The 19,958-nt window shown below is 39.5% G+C and overlaps 1 protein-coding gene across 3 annotated transcripts in view; it reads left to right on the forward strand.

Moving 5' to 3' along the window:
- SEC24C (SEC24 family member C) overlaps positions 1-16,673 on the forward strand; it is a 28,688-nt gene extending 12,015 nt beyond the window's left edge. For all 3 annotated transcript variants that reach the window (XM_010022294.1, XM_010022302.1, XM_010022309.1), the window contains 17 exons: positions 852-963; positions 1,801-1,928; positions 4,534-4,672; positions 6,995-7,110; positions 8,336-8,460; positions 8,722-8,913; positions 9,894-9,987; positions 11,162-11,278; positions 11,756-11,926; positions 12,309-12,405; positions 12,688-12,833; positions 13,307-13,445; positions 13,869-13,987; positions 14,365-14,544; positions 15,183-15,374; positions 15,781-15,870; positions 16,324-16,673. In XM_010022294.1, coding sequence (XP_010020596.1) covers positions 852-963; positions 1,801-1,928; positions 4,534-4,672; positions 6,995-7,110; positions 8,336-8,460; positions 8,722-8,913; positions 9,894-9,987; positions 11,162-11,278; positions 11,756-11,926; positions 12,309-12,405; positions 12,688-12,833; positions 13,307-13,445; positions 13,869-13,987; positions 14,365-14,544; positions 15,183-15,374; positions 15,781-15,870; positions 16,324-16,464 — 2,298 coding nt within the window. In that variant the 3' untranslated portion in view covers positions 16,465-16,673. The remainder of the gene's footprint in view (positions 1-851; positions 964-1,800; positions 1,929-4,533; positions 4,673-6,994; positions 7,111-8,335; positions 8,461-8,721; positions 8,914-9,893; positions 9,988-11,161; positions 11,279-11,755; positions 11,927-12,308; positions 12,406-12,687; positions 12,834-13,306; positions 13,446-13,868; positions 13,988-14,364; positions 14,545-15,182; positions 15,375-15,780; positions 15,871-16,323) is intronic.
- Positions 16,674-19,958: the final 3,285 nt, after the last annotated feature.

A 19,958-nucleotide genomic window follows, 5' to 3' on the forward strand; every position in this document is an offset into this window, starting at 1 on the left:
GTTTAAGCAAAGGCGTGTGTGTTTGATAAGGCAAAATAAGGTCAGAAGAATGATTGCTAGCTTTAATGCTTTCATTCAAGCACCAGTATGGAAATGTAGTTAAAACTGTGTATAACTACAGTTTTCTGTTCTTTCACAAAGGTCAGTAGATACTTCAGTCAACTAAAATTGTTTAATATGTTCCATTATCTTAAGCATATTTGCATTAATGAAGAATTTGAAATACTAAGAAATTTAAGATTTTTATGGTCTTTGAAGTTAAAGCTTGATTCATTCACAAGTCTCTTGAAACTTCGCTTTTTATGTCCCCAGAGTTCAAACCACAAGCTCTTGAGCACCAGGAAGTAATGAAGACTTCCACCTGAGCTTGCAAGCACCTATCTTTAGATTGGAGTTACAGTGGTTAGAAATAAATGCATACTATGAAAAAGTGGGAACATACAGAAAGGAAAAGACAGTTATCTATAGAACTTCAGGCTTACAGAAGCTTCTAATTTTAATTTGGCTAGGACTGGTATAGAGGGAAATATTGCCAAAAATTCCTTTCTTGATCTGTGTTTGGCTTTTATGAATTCAGATCAGGCCTTAAAACACAAAATGTGCTACTACTCAAAATTCTTGGGGGAAAAGACTACTTACAACTTGTAATTTATTGTTAGTCATTAAGTACTATTTGAAATCAAACTGAGAGGTGACTGCTTGACAAAACTTATTCGCTTTAGACTTCTTATTTTTAGAGATAGTAATGTTTATCTCAGGTCCCTTTTTAATGCCTTATAGATATAAATTTTATATTTTACCACACTTTGAAACCAAGCCTCCAAATATTAATGTTGTGTTTTCCATCATAGATTCAAGTGATTGAAGATGACAGAAATAACTGTGGGTCAGAACCATTTGTCACTGGAGTGAGAGGGCAGGTCCCACCTCTTGTTACTACGGATTTCTTGGTCAAGGATCAAGGTAAACTATTTTTCTTTTCCTAAACAAACAAAACAGAAACCCCAAAGAATCAGTGACGGAACTGTCTGTGTCTTTAAAGGAAAAGTTTGAAGAATTATTTCAGTGGCTGGGGATGTGTTTCTTACCAACAGAAGCTTGATTTCAAGTCTTGTGTTGATTTGATCTCAGTTTACAGCTAGTAACTGATCTGCAAGTAAAAAATGTTTTTCAAGGCAGGTACTTGGGACCAGCACTACCAGGGATATCAGAAAGCAGCAAATTAAGCCTCTTCTGTAGAGCTATATCAACAACAGTTAAGAATTGAAATTTACTAGCAGTATGGTTTGAATTGGACTAGGAACTACATTTTTTTTTTTTAAATTGAGTGGGATGTTGATTATTCCATGGGCTTCACAGAGAGGGGATAGTTCCTTTTTTAATTGCCTATGTTTTGTTTGTTTTGGTTTTTTTTTTATTTAAAGCTCTCTTAAAACTTCAGAATCCAGTTCTACAGTCAAATGCTCTACTCTTCAGCCAAAATTACAAAATTGAAGAGTAGAAATGTTTGAATTGAGTTTCCTGTCTATAGTATGGTTTAGTCTGCAAAAAATGACATGAATGCCTTTTTAGATGTTTAACTTGATGTAAAGTCAAGTTCATTCGTTTTGAGTTATTATATGTAACTAATCATAAAAGGAGCATTTTGTTTGAAATGCAAGTTTTGCGTAGACTGAAATGGATTGCTTAGGTAAGGTCTTACCCTTAGTTGTGTTTTAGCCACAAAGGCTATCTTTGTTTCTGTTCTTGAATATATAAACTTGTACTGAAAGTTGTGGGGTTTTTTCCTTTGTTCCTAAGGTAATGCAAGCCCCCGCTACATAAGATGCACATCTTACAATATTCCCTGCACCTCAGATATGGCCAAACAGTCCCAAGTTCCCCTAGCTGCTGTCATAAAACCGCTGGCTACTCTACGCCCAGAGGAGGTGAGAACATTTGCAGAGTTTCATAGGGACTGTATGCACTTTGAACTCATCAGGAGAATGCTGTTGGATGCCAACTTTAACAGATGTGTTGAGAAGGAATGTTTAGGTAGTGAAGACTAGATAAACACTGATTCTCCCACAAGTGTGTGGTGGAGATCTGTAAGGCAGACAAATGTTGTGTTCAAACTATTTAAGATTTCTATTGGCATGCTAATTTCTGCTTTTTTGCAGAAACTGTCAAGCACTATGACCAAATAACCAGAACACTAGGATGTTTACAAATGTGTACACTCCTGGTTAATCTCAATTTCTTTCTTGACCTAAAGTATTTGAATGGTTACTAATCCTGGTGTTAAGTCTTTTCTAGGATGTTGAGTTGTGGAACTGGATGAGAATGTATCAAGCAGCACTGGTTAAGCTGTCTAATGTGTGTGTACATGCACAGCACTGTGTGGAATGACAGTACAAGACTGAGTACTGGGAACTACTGAGCTGCATTTGTATTTCTGTCCTTGCTCTGTGCAGCACTTACTTCCTTCTAGGTGTAATGTGTGGCTATCTAGGCTTTTACCCACTCTGTCTGGTTGCTGAGAACGTGAAAGCCTCAAGAATATTAGAGCTAGAACTTTTGTAAAATATTTTAAATACTCTGGCTACTGTGTAGTGTTAGCCTGCTTGGAGCACTGACGTAAAGACAGATATGCTTGTTAAATTTGAGTACATATGTTTGCAGCATTCTGTGCCCTGTAAAGTTTAACTTCAACATTTACTAAGGAAAGGAATATTCTCTGGGCTTTTAAGCTTTTTTTTGTTCTGTTGCATTTTGTTAATGCAATTCAGCTATGGCTTGGATTTGAAAACTGGTTTGTGGTAAAACTGAGCGATGAAATTAATTCCTGTATTGTGGCTGGAGTTTACAAGGAGACAAAAGGAGAATGTGGTCTTCTTTGAAAACCCAGAGGCTTGTGGACCTGCACGTTTTCAGAGTAGCTTTACAAACAACTAGTTGTTAGGTCTGGTGGTGTGTTTATTTTGAACAAACACTTGTGATAGCCAGAAAAAACAAGGCTACGATTGGAAAATTGCCCTGGAGACCAGTCCGCTTCTAGCACTGGGAAGTTCTTTACGGCACGGTCAAACTCCCTGTGGAGGGGCCCTTCTAACAGATGAAGGCTCAGCTGTTCAGAACAGTAACACTGTAAAGAGAGCTGAAGCTTAACATATCAGTGATGAGCAGATAAATGTTTCATGAAAAGACAGCATTCAGGTAAATGTAGAACATATAAAAATTCAGCACCTGGTTGCCAGATACAGGACTTTTGTCCTATATTAATGCACAGTTACAAAAGCAAAGCCTGAGGTTTCAGAAAGAAGTACCTCTGTGCCCTCTGGAAGCAGGTGGTTAGTGAGAAGTTACGCATAACACTGCATGTTTACAGCACCCTTGTAGTTTGATTGCATGCATATTACTGGGGAGAGGCTGAGGAAAAAGCTTATCGTGTGAAAGTACAATACAAACATAGCCTGGCAGTCAGAAAACTTCCAATTTTGTTTCCTCTGAGGAGGTCAGCCTGGGCGAAAGGAGCTGAGAGTTGAGTGAGAGCTGTGGCACATCCGTGGCATGAAGAGGAAGAAAGTGACTAGAGCATTTGTTTGGTTTTTTGGTTTGTTTTTTTTTTTTCAACTCCTGCCCAATGAGTATGTTGTGTCTTAAACACGACCAGAGGTTTAGGGTGGCTGAGAGAATTCAGATCGGGCACTTTTAGTGCAGATATTTTTATGGTAAGCATCTGTGCTAGATTCTTAGATATGAAAGGTGCTTTGAACTGTGAATGCAGATTGTAGCTTGTATGAGTTCTGTCTCAATCATTTTAAAGTGCTTCCTGTTTATTCTGAGGTTGAGTAGCTACAGAAGTTGCCAAGCATCTTACTCATCTTTGGCTGCAAAACCAATACATTATTAGTAATAGTTCAAAAATGGTATCACTATGTAATAGTTTTGAGATAGACTTATAAAATAAGTCTTACCTGCTAAAATTATTTCGAGATGGTCTGGATGCTTTATGTTCTTGAATATCTGGAATGCAATGACTGGCTTCTATATTGTCAAAAACCTTGCTTTTTTACAAGGAGAAGATATAAAGAGGTGAAGAGTTTCTTTTAAAACACCCAACCTGTGGTGAAACGTAAATTGTGTGCTCACTCCCATGAGGTTATCACAGTGATTCTTTGCATGGCTGCAGTGTCCTGTGTTCACTTGGGATACATCTGTGTGGTGTGGTATTCCTGCTAGAGCTCGTACTCCTCAAGCAGGCTACTATGTAAAGTAGTGCAGCACCATGCAGAAGTACTTGTTTGTGTCTGAGTGGGATATCCCATTAATGACTGCAGCCCACAAAGGACTGCTGTGCTAGAGGTGGAGTTAAAAAGCATTTACAGAATAGTTGCTCGGGCTTCCTCCAGCTCCTGTGCTCTCTCCCACAGCTGCCAAAATGCTAAATCCTATACAATGTGCAGGAAGATAGTTTTAAGCTCTGTTGGTATGTGTGGTTGCTTCTTTTTCATCATCATGTGACCTTTCATTTTTTAACCCCTGATTCCACAGACCCTTCCTTATTTGGTAGACCATGGAGAATCCGGTCCTGTCCGATGTAATAGGTGCAAGGCTTACATGTGCCCTTTTATGCAATTCATTGAGGGTGGAAGGAGGTTCCAATGTTGTTTCTGCAGCTGTGTCACTGAGGGTAAGGTTTCTTCTGGAAATTGGTCTCTATGCTCTATTGGAGTGGTCTCTGAACAAGATGCGAGCAAATAAATCTTTATCATGTTGTGATAATTTATAATGTAAACTGTGCTTTAATATGTGTTTAGTCTTGTAAAAAAACCATAAAATATATTCAGTGGTCAGTTCTGAAATCATGTTCAAATCAAGTAAGTGCTTATGCATTGCAGAATTGTACCAACTTTTAACAGAAGTTATTTTTAGCATAATGTATGGTGGTTTGAAAAATTAGTCATGCTATTTTCTTAGGGTATTTGAAACTTATATTTTTTCTATAACAAAGATGTACATCTAGTCAGTAGTGTGAGTTAGGAGGTTTTTTTCTCACAAAGCCTGTTCGGACACTGCTTAGAGGTGAGATTGCAGCTAAATCTGCTACAGCTGAATGTGTTCAATATATGCCAGTTAATCTTAGTTGCTCTTCTAAATTAATATAAAACATGCTTCCTTTTAAGCAGAAGTCTGTATGTGCTGCTTATAGCATGACATTTATAGATTTGTTTCGAAGGCACAGTGAAATGTAAGGTACAACAAACCTTATGGTGATGTTTTGAGTGTTTCATTTGATAGCACTGGTGGCTTATAATGGGCTGTTTGTTCTTACCACCTCAGTTATGCTGTACAACTGATTGTACAAACCAAAATGGGAAGCTGACAGGGATTAAAAATGGCCAACTTTAAAAAACGTTTGTCTGGTGATTTTTCAGCCTGAATGCATTCCCTGTCCCTGCTCACTCAGCAGCTGTAGGAATGGCTGTACCTGTAACAACTGAGCAGGGGCAGCAGAGGGAGAGATGCTCAGAGACTGCTGATGAAAACAATGCTATGAAAATACAATGTAGTTGTACCTAATGTGTAAGAACTATCTCTGGTTTCTTTGCGAAAACAATCAGGTAATTAGCTATTGAGTTAGAGAGAAGAGTGATAGGTGCGTATGTATAGTCTTAATATCACTTCTGTGTTCTTTGAACTTTTCTTTTTGAACTGTCAAAACTTTGAACCTTTAGAATAATTCAAAGGTGGTGAATACTATCATTACACATAATGTCATTTTATTCTTCCCCAAAGCTATATAGGCAGCTATAGCTGAAATATATTTTGTCACTCCAGCAATCCTGCAGGAGGAACTCTGTCATGGCAATTCTTGGGGCACACGGGAAAAGCTTTCCTTGTTTCTGCAGCTGACTTCTGTAGGCAAAAGCTTAGCATAACTTCCATTTTACTTTCTGATGCCAGGTACTAGCATGGAAGTACTGAGCGCTGGGGATGTGGTTACACTTCCAGTTCCTCCTCCTTGGTGCTTTACAATCCACTGTAAGATGTAGCCTATCTATTCTGACAAAAGGATTATTGCAGTCTCTGCATGTGAGAGTGCCTAGAAGGCTTTACTCCTGTGCAGCATGGGAAGGCGAGGAAAAAGCTACTCATGTAGCAAAATAAGCCTGAATTGAGTCAGTAATGTTGTAGCCTGTAGTTTGCTTCAAACTCTATTGTAAGTCATTTGTTACTACTTACAGAAGACTGTTATATTTTTTCATTTGGACTAAATATTTCAGAAGAATTCAAAGAGCGTGTTGTGGTGACATAGAATCACAGAAGGGTTTGGGTTGGAAAGGACCTTAAGATCACCTAGTTCCAACCCCGTGCACGGACACCTCACATGTTGCCCAAGGCTCTGTCCAACCTGGGCTTGAACACCACCAGGGATGGAGCATTCACAGCTTCCTTGGGCAGACCGTTCCAGTGCCTCACCACCCTCACAGTAAAGAACTTCTTCCTTATATCTAATCTAAACTTCCCCTGTTTAAGTTTGAACCCATTACCCCTTGTCCTACCACTACAGTCCCTGGTGAAGAGTCCCTCCCCAACATCCTTGTAGGCCCCCTTCAGCTACTGGAAGGCTGCTATGAGGTCTCCCTGCAGTCTTCTCATCTCCAGGCTGAACAGCCCAAGCTTTCTCAGCCTGTCTTCATACGGGAGGTGCTCCAGCATCCCTGATACGAAACCAAAAGTGAGAATGTAAAGGAGATTCAAGAAAAGTACCGTAGTTAGTATATACTGTGTCACCTGTTGTATATGACAAACTGGAAGCAGTTTGTATTTCTTGGCTTTAATGAAGCTTTTAAATTGCAGTATTTTTAGTAATACTTGCATGCTAGCACAGAGTGCAAGCTAGCTTTCCTGGAGTTTTATTTGGAACAGCTGTTGCCATGTTAGCTTTCTAGTCACAGTGTTTATCATGGGTATGTCATTGGACTTAATGATTTTGTTTTTCCTTTCTCAGTGCCACCTCACTACTTCCAGCATTTGGATCACACTGGAAAGCGAGTAGACTTTTATGACCGGCCTGAGTTATCACTGGGGTCTTACGAGTTTTTAGCAACAGTTGACTATTGCAAGGTAGAGTACTATGTGTTTGTTACTGTATCTTGGTTTGATTCCAAATAAAAAGACTATAAGTCAGAATGGCATGAATTGTCTGGGGCTGTTTTCTAGCTGGCAGAGATAGTTAACAGCATTACTTCAGCCCACTTAATTGTGTAAAACAATGTGCTCATCTGCTTACTTCCCAAAGTAGAGGAAGTCTTGATCACACATGACATAACTTTATGGTAGCTGCTGTCATCCTCTTCTGGAGCTATATGAGCAGCTATAGCTGCTGTTACCTTAGCAGGAGGAACTTTCTTGTGGTGTTCCTTGGGGCAGAAGGAGAATGTCAGAAAGCTTCAAGAAAAGCACAAAGTAACTATGCAGTGTGCCACCTGTTGCCTAAGGCAGACTTTACCTATTGAATTTAAATTTCAAATACAGCTATAGTGGTTAAAAACACTAGAATAGTGTGGAAAGATATATTATCAGAGCTGGTTCACTTCTAAGGAATAGAAAAAATATGTGCAAAGTGTTTATTAAAGCAACTTATATCTCTGCTGAAATAAATGCTGAGAAAATAGATGTCTAGATGTTGCAACTTTATACTAGTTACCTTCGAATGCCTCACCTTTACTTACAGTTATGGGAAAAAACAATTGTCTTGCTTCTAACAGTATAGGAAGCATTTTTAATTCAAACGAGATGTAATTGTCCCAGTTTTTCTGAAAAGTCTGTTTACCTTTTGTTCTGTGTGTGCCTTCCACATGACCTGTAGACTTCAGAAAGCTGTTGACTGAAACAAGTTTCTCTTTGCCAAAGCAAACCTGATACTTAAGCAGAAGGGAAAGGTTGCAGTCCTCAAAGAGGAAAATGTTTTGCTTTATATTAATGAAATCACCTATTACAAGTCTGGTCAGAATCCTAAGTCTTGAGAACTGGCAGGAAACTTCCCTGTCTACTTTCCATATCTGGCCTAGTCATATAAATGGATGATTTAGTTATAATTAGCCTATTCTTCACTTAGCAATGACAAAATCAGTTGAGGGCCTATAATACCAGTCCATTGCAAGCACAATGTGCTTACATGTCTGTTAGTTGGGCAGGGAAGAGAATGATCTGAAGAAACAGCTACTCATGAGTAGAAAAGTACATAAAAGGTATTAGTTTTGACCAGCATTCATTTGTCCATATTACAGAGCTGTTATATGAGCTGCATTACACTGTCATAACATGTCGTCTTCCCTCTCTTCTCCAGAATAACAAGTTTCCCAGTCCACCTGCTTTCATTTTCATGATTGATGTGTCTTACAATGCTGTAAAGAGTGGCTTAGTGAGGCTAATATGTGAAGAATTAAAGTCACTCCTAGATTACCTGCCCAGGTAGGTTTATTGTGTATTACGGTAGCCGTCAAAATGGGGGAAGCTCACTTTTTCCCTTTTAAAAAAGCTAGGAATAAAAATTTTATAATCCTAACAAGCTCCTCTTCAGAAAAAGCCCAAGCAGAACATCTTTCTGGATACCATTCTAGGTGAAAATTAAGTTTTTCTTCCTTTTGTTTTTCCCTTATCCCTTCTTGTGTTAGGTTCTGTCTAATGATTTCACTGTCAACTTAGATGTGAAAGCAAGTATGTCTCTTACAGGGAAGGCAACATGGAAGAATCAGCCATTCGTGTGGGCTTTGTCACCTACAACAAAGTGTTACACTTCTACAATGTGAAAAGCTCCTTGGCACAGCCACAGATGATGGTTGTCTCAGATGTGGCAGATATGTTTGTGCCTCTCCTTGATGGTTTTCTGGTGAATGTGAATGAGTCCAGGACAGTTATTGCCAGGTAATATAATTGATTTAAAATGTGTGTAAGTAAACTTCTTGTTCGGTAGATTAAAGTGTTGCATGCTTATTTGTCATGTTATTCACCCAGAAGTCACTCCATGTATGTTAACTTCCTATACTCTTTGAGATTCAGCTAGCAAAGTAAGATAGGAAAATTCATGAGGTAAGGGTGTATTTGTCTTGCAGTCCAGATTGGCAGAAGGTGTGTATATATAAGGAGATTTAGTGCAGAAAGACATTTCTGGGAACAAAGCAAAACACAACTAGAATGATGTAGAATGAAAGTCATAAGAATACTGAATCACTGTCTTTAAGGCAACTGCCTAAATAACCATCAACTGAGACAACAGTGGTGTCCAATTTTGGTTCTGTGGAGAAGATTGGATGAGTGGGATACAGAAGATAAAATCTAGAAGGAAAGAAAGATAAATTAGCAAAGTTTTGGCAAGCTGTTTAATGTAATACTTGAACTGTAATTAAACTATGGCGTATAGCTAACTGTGTTTTGGGAACTAGACCTGGCACTGCATGTCTTTAAAAAAAAAATTTTAGCCTGTTTTGTAGTGCTTTAACAAGCATAAATACAAAACTGTGGATTAAACCTGTGAATCTTTGAATAGCACACAGGGTGCTTGGCAAACAGAGGCCAGGTGTCACTAGTCTTTCTTAGAGTTTACTTACCAATATATATTGGAATATATTAAAAGAACAGGAATCTGGAAGAGCTGCTGAAGTAGGCATCAGCTGAGGCTATACAAGCAGTGAGGATATGGATGAGAGAAGCCAATGAAGAATAATAAAGCATCATTTTTTTACAGATAAATGATGACATGCCAAATAATGTAAAAATTATGCTAATTTAGAGAAGTGTTAGGGACTTGTGTTAAAACCACCTCACTCTTGCAGACTATCACCTACAGCTGTCTGGCTTTTCCAATTAAACAGAATCTTGAATTCTTCCTTTTTCTTCTTTGCTAGTTTGCTGGATCAGATTCCAGAAATGTTTGCAGACACAAGAGAAACGGAAACCGTTTTTGCTCCTGTGATTCAAGCTGGGCTGGAGGCACTGAAGGTTAGTAAATTCATTGTCATGGCAAATTGCTTTCAGTTCAAGTACCCTGAAGTACATACTCTGCTAACACATACTAATAAGACAATTCTAAAGCTTTTTGTAAGTCTCCTTATGGTAGATGCACTACATGTAGGAAGGAATTGTCTCATTCATTCTTCAAGTGCATGTACCTCTGATTCTGTGTAGCCCTCTGTCCTCTACCCTTTTTTTTTCTTTTTTGATAAGTTTTGCTCACAGTACAAGGCATGTGGCTTACTCTGTTACGTGGCTGGGTTTTGCTTTGAATAGTTTACAGAACCTACCACAAATACCCTGACACTCCATTATGAAAAACAAGTGCTGAAGTCTGCCATGTCTCATTGAGGAGTTCTGTAACATGGTGTCTTTCTAATCCTATGCTTGAAGCTTTGGTACAATCTTAAATAAAAGGGAAGAATGCCGTCTGCTGAAGTTGCCCACAACAATCTGCTAACAAAGAAAACCTTTCCTAAAGTTCTCCATTCCAGTACTTCATCCAGATAATTACATGCATGATTTAACTGTGACTTGCATATGCTGATTGAATGGATTTCCTGTATGATTCCATCCAACCCTGTTCATATAGATCTGTTTGTCTGTCATGTAAGTCCTTAGGAGTCTCTCTTAAACTCTGTTTGCATGACAATTGTTCAGTCAAGAAATAATATAAATTATTAATTGCTTGTTTACATACTGTGTGTGTCAGAGAAAATGCCCTACTAAACATTGGCTAGTGACATAGGTTATTGATTTAAAATTAATGATCCGTTGAAGCTCCTTTGCCATTTCTGTGACTTTTCCACGAACAGTGGCTGAAAATCAGAAAAGAAAGCAGTGTAACACGTTTGCACAAAACCTTTTGTAACTTGAGTCCAGCTTACTCACTTACCTTGGAGCCAGTCCGTTTCTTCCTGCTGTGGAACTAGCACAGGTCCAGTAAACTGAAACTTGCTGTTCTGTAACTGACCACTAGGGTGTTTCCCCTTTGTTGGATACCACTGAAGTAACTAAGTGATCACTGTGCCTGTGTGTGTTAGAGAGTCTTCCTGACATAAAGAAGTGATGAGGATGCTTGAATGCTTGTTCTTGAATGAATTTCCCTTACAATCTTTATAAATGTTTTTAAACTACACTGTTAATGCTCACTTTCCTGCAGGCAGCTGAGTGTGCTGGCAAGCTCTTCATTTTCCACACCTCTCTGCCCATTGCAGAGGCCCCAGGGAAGTTAAAGAACAGGGATGATAAGAAACTGATCAACACAGATAAGGAGAAGGTAATAATGATTTGCATGGTGCTTACATAATGGTTTTATATTATACTCTTTATGAGATAAAATAATTCTGAAGCAACATTAAAAAATTACAAAGGTGGCATGTAATGTAAGCATTTCAGCTAATATCTCTTAACATTGCACTTTTGTCTTCTGTTCTCAAGCAGAGCTGTGTAGAGTTGACATCATAAGGACAGCTCCGCTATGAGGACAGGAGAGAGAGCTAGAATCTCATATGGGATAAAATACCCATAGCTGGGTTAAAGTAAATCTGCTGAACTTAGTCAAAATAAGATGTGTAGTAATTTTCATGAAATTCAACAGTTCTTCAAAGGCAGGGTCAAGAAGAATTTATATGATCCTAATTTTCCTGAAGAGCGATTTAAAGTATAAAGATATACTGACTGGGATTATTAAATGGATCTCACTTTCCTTTACTTAACACAAACTTCTAATCTCATTTCTGACTTCCTTTCTTAGACTTTGTTTCAGCCACAGACAAGCTTTTACAACAACTTGGCCAAGGATTGTGTGGCCCAGGGCTGCTGTGTGGATCTGTTCCTGTTTCCAAACCAGTATTTAGATGTGGCAACACTAGGTGTAGTCACTTACCAGACAGGAGGCTCCATTTATAAATACGCATATTTCCAGGTAAGAATGATATTAACTCAGGCTGGTATTTGAGCTAAATAAGAATTGTTTAGTTAAGAATTCTTTTTTATAGTGTGAACCATAGCAGACAAGTACTTCTTTGGAAATAAATTTTGAGATTTAAGTAGCGATTTTCTCCAAAATGATTTAGCTAGCTTTATGTCTTCACACAAAATATCTCAATAACAAAAACAACAGGAAGAAAAGCTATGCTGTTACCTTTTAGCACAATATTTTATTAGGAAGGCACTAAGCCCTGTATGATAGGTAACTTTTAGAGTAAGACTGTAAGGTACAGTATCTGGTTTTAAATTATCCTATGGTTTATGGAGCAGCTCTAATTTATGTGAGTATGAAACTTGAATTATTGCTTGTTTTCTAGCTGGAGACTGACCAGGATAGGTTCCTGAATGACTTGAGAAGAGATGTCCAGAAAGAAGTGGGATTTGATGCTGTAATGAGAGTGCGCACAAGCACAGGTGGGTGTTAGCACATACAAGTCTTAATAAATTGACCACTTCAAGCATGTCATTAGGGAAATTCAGCTTTTTCCCCTAATTTAAAACATCTTGAGACTAGGCTATGCAAAAAGGTCTGCTAAAGCTCAGAAATTCTGATGCTTTGTCAAGTCTGAGCAAAAACTGCTGAAATCTTTCAAGATAACTTAGTGTTACAAATGACAGGATTTTTCAGGGTTTTGAAGGGTGTCTGTCTTGTTCTGTTGAAAATTGTGGTTCATGTTTTCTGGTTTTGTTTTTAAGGTATTCGAGCAACTGACTTTTTTGGAGCTTTCTATATGAGCAACACCACTGATGTAGAGATGGCAGGTTTGGACTGTGATAAAACAATCACAGTGGAATTCAAACACGATGACAAACTGAGTGAAGACAGTGGTGCACTCCTTCAGGTAACAGGGGAGGCTTTCTAGGAGAAAGAAGTGAGTTGTCAATTTAGAATTGTCAACAAAACTGTGTCAAGGCAGAACCAAATCTCAGCTGTGAGTGTGCCAGTTGCGGAAGAGGATGAGGTTGCTCTGAACTGAATAATTAGACTCTCCTTCAAGGAATTGTTCATTCTTTCTTTCTGCCCCATACTGCCCTTAATCTTTCAGCATGCTTGTTCTCAGGGTGACCTAAACTGCTTCAAACTACAATCTATTTTCCAAGACCAATTCCCTTAATACAAAATGCGAACACCGCTGTTTGTTATCTTTCATTGACCCTGATTCTTAGCATATGCTTTTAGCTTATTGTGCAAGCCTTTTACATAATCTCATTTGTTTAGGCATCTGAGTCCTGTTTTTTAGTGAACTATATTCCTGCTTTTCTTATTGTAGCAGAACCTCATTTTTCTATATCCTGGCATTTTTGTCTCCTACAGTGTGCTCTGTTATATACAAGTTGTGCAGGACAGCGACGACTCCGCATTCACAACCTGTCCTTAAACTGTTGCACACAGCTTGCTGACCTCTATCGAAACTGTGAGACAGACACACTCATCAATTACTTGGCTAAATATGGTAAGGGTAAATATGGTAACAAGAATTGCAACCTTTAACTGCTGTTAAAATGCCTGTTGTCATCCAGTGATGCATGTTTATTCTTCATGCATCAAATGTCAGGTGGCAATCCTGATACTTCAGTCGTTTATGGGAAAGAGCTCAAAGATGATAGTATTGTTGCTTGGGACAAGAGGTACAGATAGAGAGTGTGGGCTTATCTTCTGTGCAAATTCTTGTCTAAATTTATTTTAATAGAGGTTTGTATTGACAGTTGTCTAAATTAATCCTTGTATTTATTTTTGGACTGTTTTAGTTTGTTCTTGAACTGTTCTTTCATAAACAATAGTTGTTTAGATTTACTTTGTGAAAGTAGTGTTGGGTTTTTTACTGTTCATGAGCAATCACTTGATAGCCATCCATCTCTTTCCTCTTTCTATGCAGCATATCGTGGAGTTCTGAGTAGTCCAGTAAAGACTGTACGAGATGCACTGATCAACCAGTGTGCCCAGATCCTAGCTTGCTATAGAAAGAACTGTGCTAGTCCCTCTTCTGCTGGCCAGGTAAACTCCAATGCTTTAAGTTGAATCACAGGCTTGGATATTAAAAAGTGATGAGAGCTCCTTCCTACTTAGCCTACTCAAAATTGCTTTGCTTAGCAGAAACTTGCAAGGAGAAGATTCAGGGAAGTAGAGAGAGACTGCAAGTAAAACTGTAGTTGAGAATAGTTTATTGGACATCTGTCTGGAGCCCAGGAAGCACTTCCTGCTCCAGGGAAAAGTTTTAAGTTACCTTTGCAAGTCCATGATATAATTAGACTGCCAACTTTCACTCCGCGCAGCTGTACCACACACTGTTGGTTCATGCAAGCCTCATTTTGTTAGACATAAGCTTATTCAGCAAGACAGCTGACCAACTTCTGTCTGCTTGTAACTTGTAGCTGATCCTCCCTGAATGCATGAAGCTGCTTCCTGTATACTTGAATTGTGTCTTGAAGAGCGACGTCCTTCAGCCTGGTCTAGAGGTCACCACAGATGACCGTGCCTACATTCGTCAGTTAGTCACATCCATGGATGTGGCTGAAACAAATGTTTTCTTTTATCCTAGGCTTTTGCCCCTGGTGAGTAATTCAGTATGTTCTTGCCACTTGAGACTTACTGTTTTCTTGACTTGCCATAAGGACTGGCATTTATATTTTATCAAGTGAAAGCGATTTGAGAAGGATTTGGGATCTGCCATCTGTTGGTATACTTAATTCCACTCAGTGATAGATGCATTACTGCAACTTGTGAATTTTCTGGGGGATTTTTTTTCCTGAGCTGTGAGCATGAGACTTGTGGCAAAGAAGACACTTTTGACCCTTTCACAGTCTTAAAAATCCTAAAGCTTCTTGTAACTGTATGTAGTAGTTTTCATCTCTGCAGAGCAACTCCATGCACTGTTCTGGCTTCTCAGTACCATAACTGCTGGAATAACACTAACAACTAATTACATTCCTACTCCAGGAGGCAATATTGGAACTAGTGACCTTACAGATGCCTTATGTTCTCTTTTGCTTGTCTCTGATCTGCTTCTGTGTCACATTCAGTAACAAAACTAAGCTAAGGAACATGATATTTCAGTCACAGCTATTGCAGTCTTCCAAATTCTAGAAATGAGAAAACCATTTGGGTCTTAACAGCAGAAATTTTCAGGAACTTGTAAGATATTTTTGTGTTATAACCTTGATTTTTATTTTTTTATTTCATTCTAAAACAGACCAAAGCAGATGTTGACAGTGACTCCTTGCCAGCAGCAATCCGGAACTCAGAGGAACGTCTCTCCAAGGGTGACATATACCTGCTGGAGAACGGGCTGAACATCTTTGTGTGGGTGGGAGTCAATGTGCAGCAAGGCCTGATCCAGAACCTCTTTGGAGTGTCATCCTTCAGTCAGATTAGCAATGGCTTGGTGAGTTGGATGTCAGTGCAGGCGCTAGCATCTGTGAGAGTTGCCCCAAACTTGAAACAACGAGAAAGCAAGTGGAGAAAGCAGTGCTTAATTTTTTCATACTGGGAATAAGAGAAGCATAGGTGTGGGAAACTAGTGGAAATGCCCCTAGTCTGCGAATGACAAGCATTCTCTTGCCTAGCTTTATTTGACAAGGCACATCTCCAGTGATTGAGGAGAACAGTTGATATGTAAATAGATATGTTAATTCTGATATCCTGTTACATTCTCCTTTAACCAGTTGTGGTCAAAGAGATTGTATGTTAGTGGGAGTAGATGTATCTTATGTAATATGACAAAAGTGCAGTTTTGTTTAATGTTGCTCTACTTCACGTGACTAATAGGGATTGGATATCTTTCATTCCAGAGTACCCTGCCTGTCTTGGAAAATCCCTTCTCAAAGAAAGTACGATCTATTATCGACATGCTTCAAATGCAGAGATCCCGCTACATGAAGGTAAAAATGTTGTTCCCCATTTGTAGCTTTAAATGCCTGGTAATGCTGAGTGCTGAATTTTATTCTTCCTGATCTCAGAAATATGATCCAAACATAAAGTTGTCAAGGATCTGAAAAAAAAAAACCCAAACAAACCGGGGGGGGGGAAAAACAAACCCAAACCCCAAACTGTTACTAGGTTTGGAGTTCTGTGCTTACCATAGTTCTAAAGCTAATTTTTTTCAGACTTATAATATACCACTGCACAAACCATGTATGTAGTATCTTCCTTCTATTTAGAAAGGATTGAGACTTAACCTGGTTTATTTACAGAAGTCAAATCACATAATCAGAATCACAGCGTATATAGCTTATCTGTCTGGTTTTTTGAGCTACTTGAATTTTTGCTCTTGTTTATCAAGAACATTAATTTTGCTAACTACTCACTGTTGGTTTTGTTCTTGTTTTTTGTAGTTAATAATTGTGAAGCAAGAAGATAAGCTGGAAATGCTGTTCAAACACTTCCTAGTGGAGGACAAGAGCCTGAGTGGGGGGGCTTCATATGTGGACTTCCTGTGTCACATGCACAAGGAGATTCGGCAACTACTGAGCTAGAGGAGGGAGTGGTGCTGGAACTCGGCAGTGACATTTCAGTCTCCACTAATGACCTGATCAGAAGGTCCAGCGCCCTCAAAAAGGACAGCATAGAAATCTGTACAATTCCATAATTTTTAATACACATTGCATAAGCAGAAATCCTTTCAACCTCTGCCAGTCCCGTATGAGAGATGACAAATTTTCCTGGTGAGGGCTAAAAAAAAAAACAAAAGGCCTTTGATACCAGGTCTTTTACTTGCATCTAAATTGTTTCCTGTGCTTGGCAGGAGTTCACCCCCCCCCACCCCATGCTCGCTAATCCTGTCGTAATGAATGTAGGTTTTTTTTCAGTTCACTGTACATGATTCAACATTGGGTGAAAAAGCGATAACTCTTCAAAACTTCTGGTAGTTGCTGTGTGTTTGTATGGGTGCGTGTGCATGCTCCGAGTGTGGAGAGAGGATGCAGGTGGGGAGGATGAGAGGCAGGTCAGGTGATGGGAGCTGGAGCAGCCAAACATTTTGTGTGTCCTCTTAAGAAGGAAACATGATGTTGCAGAGCACAGATATATCATGTGGCTGTCTGAACCAGAAAGCCGTGAAAAAGGAAATGAGCAGTAAGCCAGGAGGCAGCCGGGCAAATTTCTTTCCACAATCTTCCCCATACGATAGGTTGCTGTGCCGATCTGTAATGGAGTAAGTAGTAGTTCAGTGAGCAACAATCAACAGCTTCTGAACAGTGTAAGGGTAGAGCTAGTGCTTCCTGTTGGCACGTGTAGTGACTCCTTTCCTTTTCCTTCTCATTGCACGGCTCTGTAAATGTTCTACTCAATCCATGTTCCATGGTCTCTCCTCCAGAGCTTGCCTGTCTATCCAGATGGTGGTGGGAACAAAAGCCTCTTAACCATAAGCAGAAAATGCTTTTAACAAGGTTATATGGGGCTGTGTAGGAACTGGATGATAAGGAAGTGGCCATTTTCAACCATATTATTGTGAATCATAGCAAACAAGTAGGAATTTTATTTATACTGATGCAAATTTGAGACTGCTTTGTACCCTGGAACACAAAGAAGGAGATAAACCCCCCTAAGACTTAGACTGTACTGTAGTAGGTATTACAAGTACCTGATTTCGGTTACTGAAAGCATCTGGGCCATAGTGAAGAGTTTCATTACTGGACGTTTATACCCTCCCCCATTCTATCTACTGATCAGCTTGCACAAAACCTTTTTATAAGCCTGTTTGTTAAACTAAAATACCTCAAACAGATTAATCCATCCACTTTGGCCACTCTGCTGCTCCATCCTGCAAGGGTGGAAGAGAAGACTCCTGCGAAGAGGGAGCGGGTGTAAATCAAATTCAGAATTCTAAGGGCTTTGTTTATTCATTTTGAAAGGGGGCTTGTATATTTTGGCTCGACTGCTTAACAAGCATTCTTACCATACCCAGGAGTTTAAGCTACAAATAGCACTAAAAGTGGAAGGAAGAATGTGGGTGGATTAGAGAACATGTTATCTGGGGTCGATATTTCAGAGAAAGTCCTTGTTAAGATCAGAAAAATATCTGGCTGTGGTTTTAGTTCCATATCCTGTAGCATGTATATAAAAATCCATTTTATTTCTAATGCTGCTAGTTTGTCTTCCCTTCCATCGCTACACAGAAAGGGGAATATGAAACTTGTAATGGAGTTGACAGAACCTTCAGCGTTTTTGTATGAATGTGGCTGACGTTTTACTCCACGTACTGCCTCCACCCAAAAAATCTAGAGGATTTTTAACCAGAGGGGGAAAAGAACTTCCCAGGAATATAAGGCGCAGCAACCACAGACTTCCACAAATACTAATTTCTAGTATTAATACCAGGGGGTGTGGGGGTGGAAATGAAATCATAAATGAACCTTTTGTTTTCTTCACTTGTTTTTCCAATGCATCTTTTAATTTGTAAAGAAATAAAAATATATTAAGATGTATTTTATGTCATTGTTAGTAAATAAACACTGCTTATTTTTCCAAACCCTGTATTTTGCGGGAGGGAGGAAGTGGGAAGGGCTGAAGTCCAGCTCATTGATCCTTTACAGCTGATCGTCTGCTGACCAACTTCAGTTTTCTTTTTTTCTTATTCACACCGAATGGTAAGAAATTCAACCAGAGTCAACAGGCAAAAGGTGCTGTTTAATCTCAGTGTTACTTTGCTTAGATGTGGCTGGTTTTTAACTTTTTGTCACTTCTGAGCTTTCATTTTGCGAAGAGATTTCCCTTTTCTCTAGCACAGCTTGAGTCTGACTTGAGGGCTTTTTGGTCTATTTGGGCAGGTATTACTCTTACCTTCTGTGTTGGAGAACTAGAGTTCGGCTTTCAGAGTTAAGATAGCAGGGAAGCTGGGTGGATTTTTGGGTTTTGTTTTGGGGCTTTTTCTTCGTTAGTGGGGGGTTGGTTTTTGTTTGGTGGGTGTCTGTTTTTTTAGGAGGTGGGGGGTGCTAATTGCCAAAACAATGTTGAGTGAACTGGCACTGTAACTTAACTAGAACACTGATACTGTACGATTTGCTGATAACCTTACCAGAAGCTGTATGAAAGCACAAGACAATCATTACTAAATATCCAACTATACTTGTTTGCTGTAGAATATTTATGAGATTTTTCTCCTACAGGCTGTACATAATGTCCAGAATCTGCTACTGAACTGATTTACTGTGATAATGATGGTCCCTGTGCATCTTGTATGTTAAGTGTGTGGAGTAAACTGTGCTTGTGGGCATTTTTGTGGCAGCACTCCTTCCGAGGGGTGTGGAAACTGCCTTGCAGAGCCCATGTCTGTCAGCGTTCTGTCGGGATGTAAGTGGAGGAGCTGGTGGGGATGGCACGGGGGTAGTGTCTTTCTGCACTGACTGGTGTGCTTCTGCATCATGCCTGAGCCATGTCAAGACCTAACTTTTCAAAGAAAAGCAAAAACATTCCCCTGTTTTAACCTGTTTCTTATACAGCTAGAGACTACTTCTTTGCTTATGTTCATACTGATGTCCCGTGTTACGAATTACCAGTCAAGTATTGTGCTTGGGCTTAAGTTACCTCTAGAGGAATGAATCTGAAGCTTTTTAGCAATTCCATAACCGAGTGGTAATTCTAGCACACTTCTGTTGGATGTTTATAGTGTATCCTAAACTCAGGGTTGCAGGTTATCAATTTCATATTTCCAGAGTATTTTAATGCCAGAGGCGTTTGTTCAAGGCTGGAACAGAAGCGCAGCTTCAGCGGTGCATTAAACCTACCTCTGGATAGTTAAAAAACAAGTATTACTTGAAGGCGTTCCCTCCCTCGGCGTACTTCCTTGCACCATCGAAACGCCTGTTTTGTACCGAAGATGCCTCTTTGCGGATGTAGTTGCTCTCGGCGTGCTCTGCCCCGGGTGTCTCCCTGTAGGTGCAGCCAATTCCTGGTGCAGGTGCGTTACAGGCAGCTGGAAGTAAGACTCCCCCAGCGCTGCAGCGCTGACAGCCCTGGGTGGCGTGTCCCA

This window comes from Nestor notabilis, unplaced genomic scaffold (genome assembly GCF_000696875.1).
Source record: "Nestor notabilis isolate BGI_N333 unplaced genomic scaffold, ASM69687v1 scaffold32060, whole genome shotgun sequence".
NCBI classification, from domain to species: domain Eukaryota; kingdom Metazoa; phylum Chordata; class Aves; order Psittaciformes; family Psittacidae; genus Nestor; species Nestor notabilis.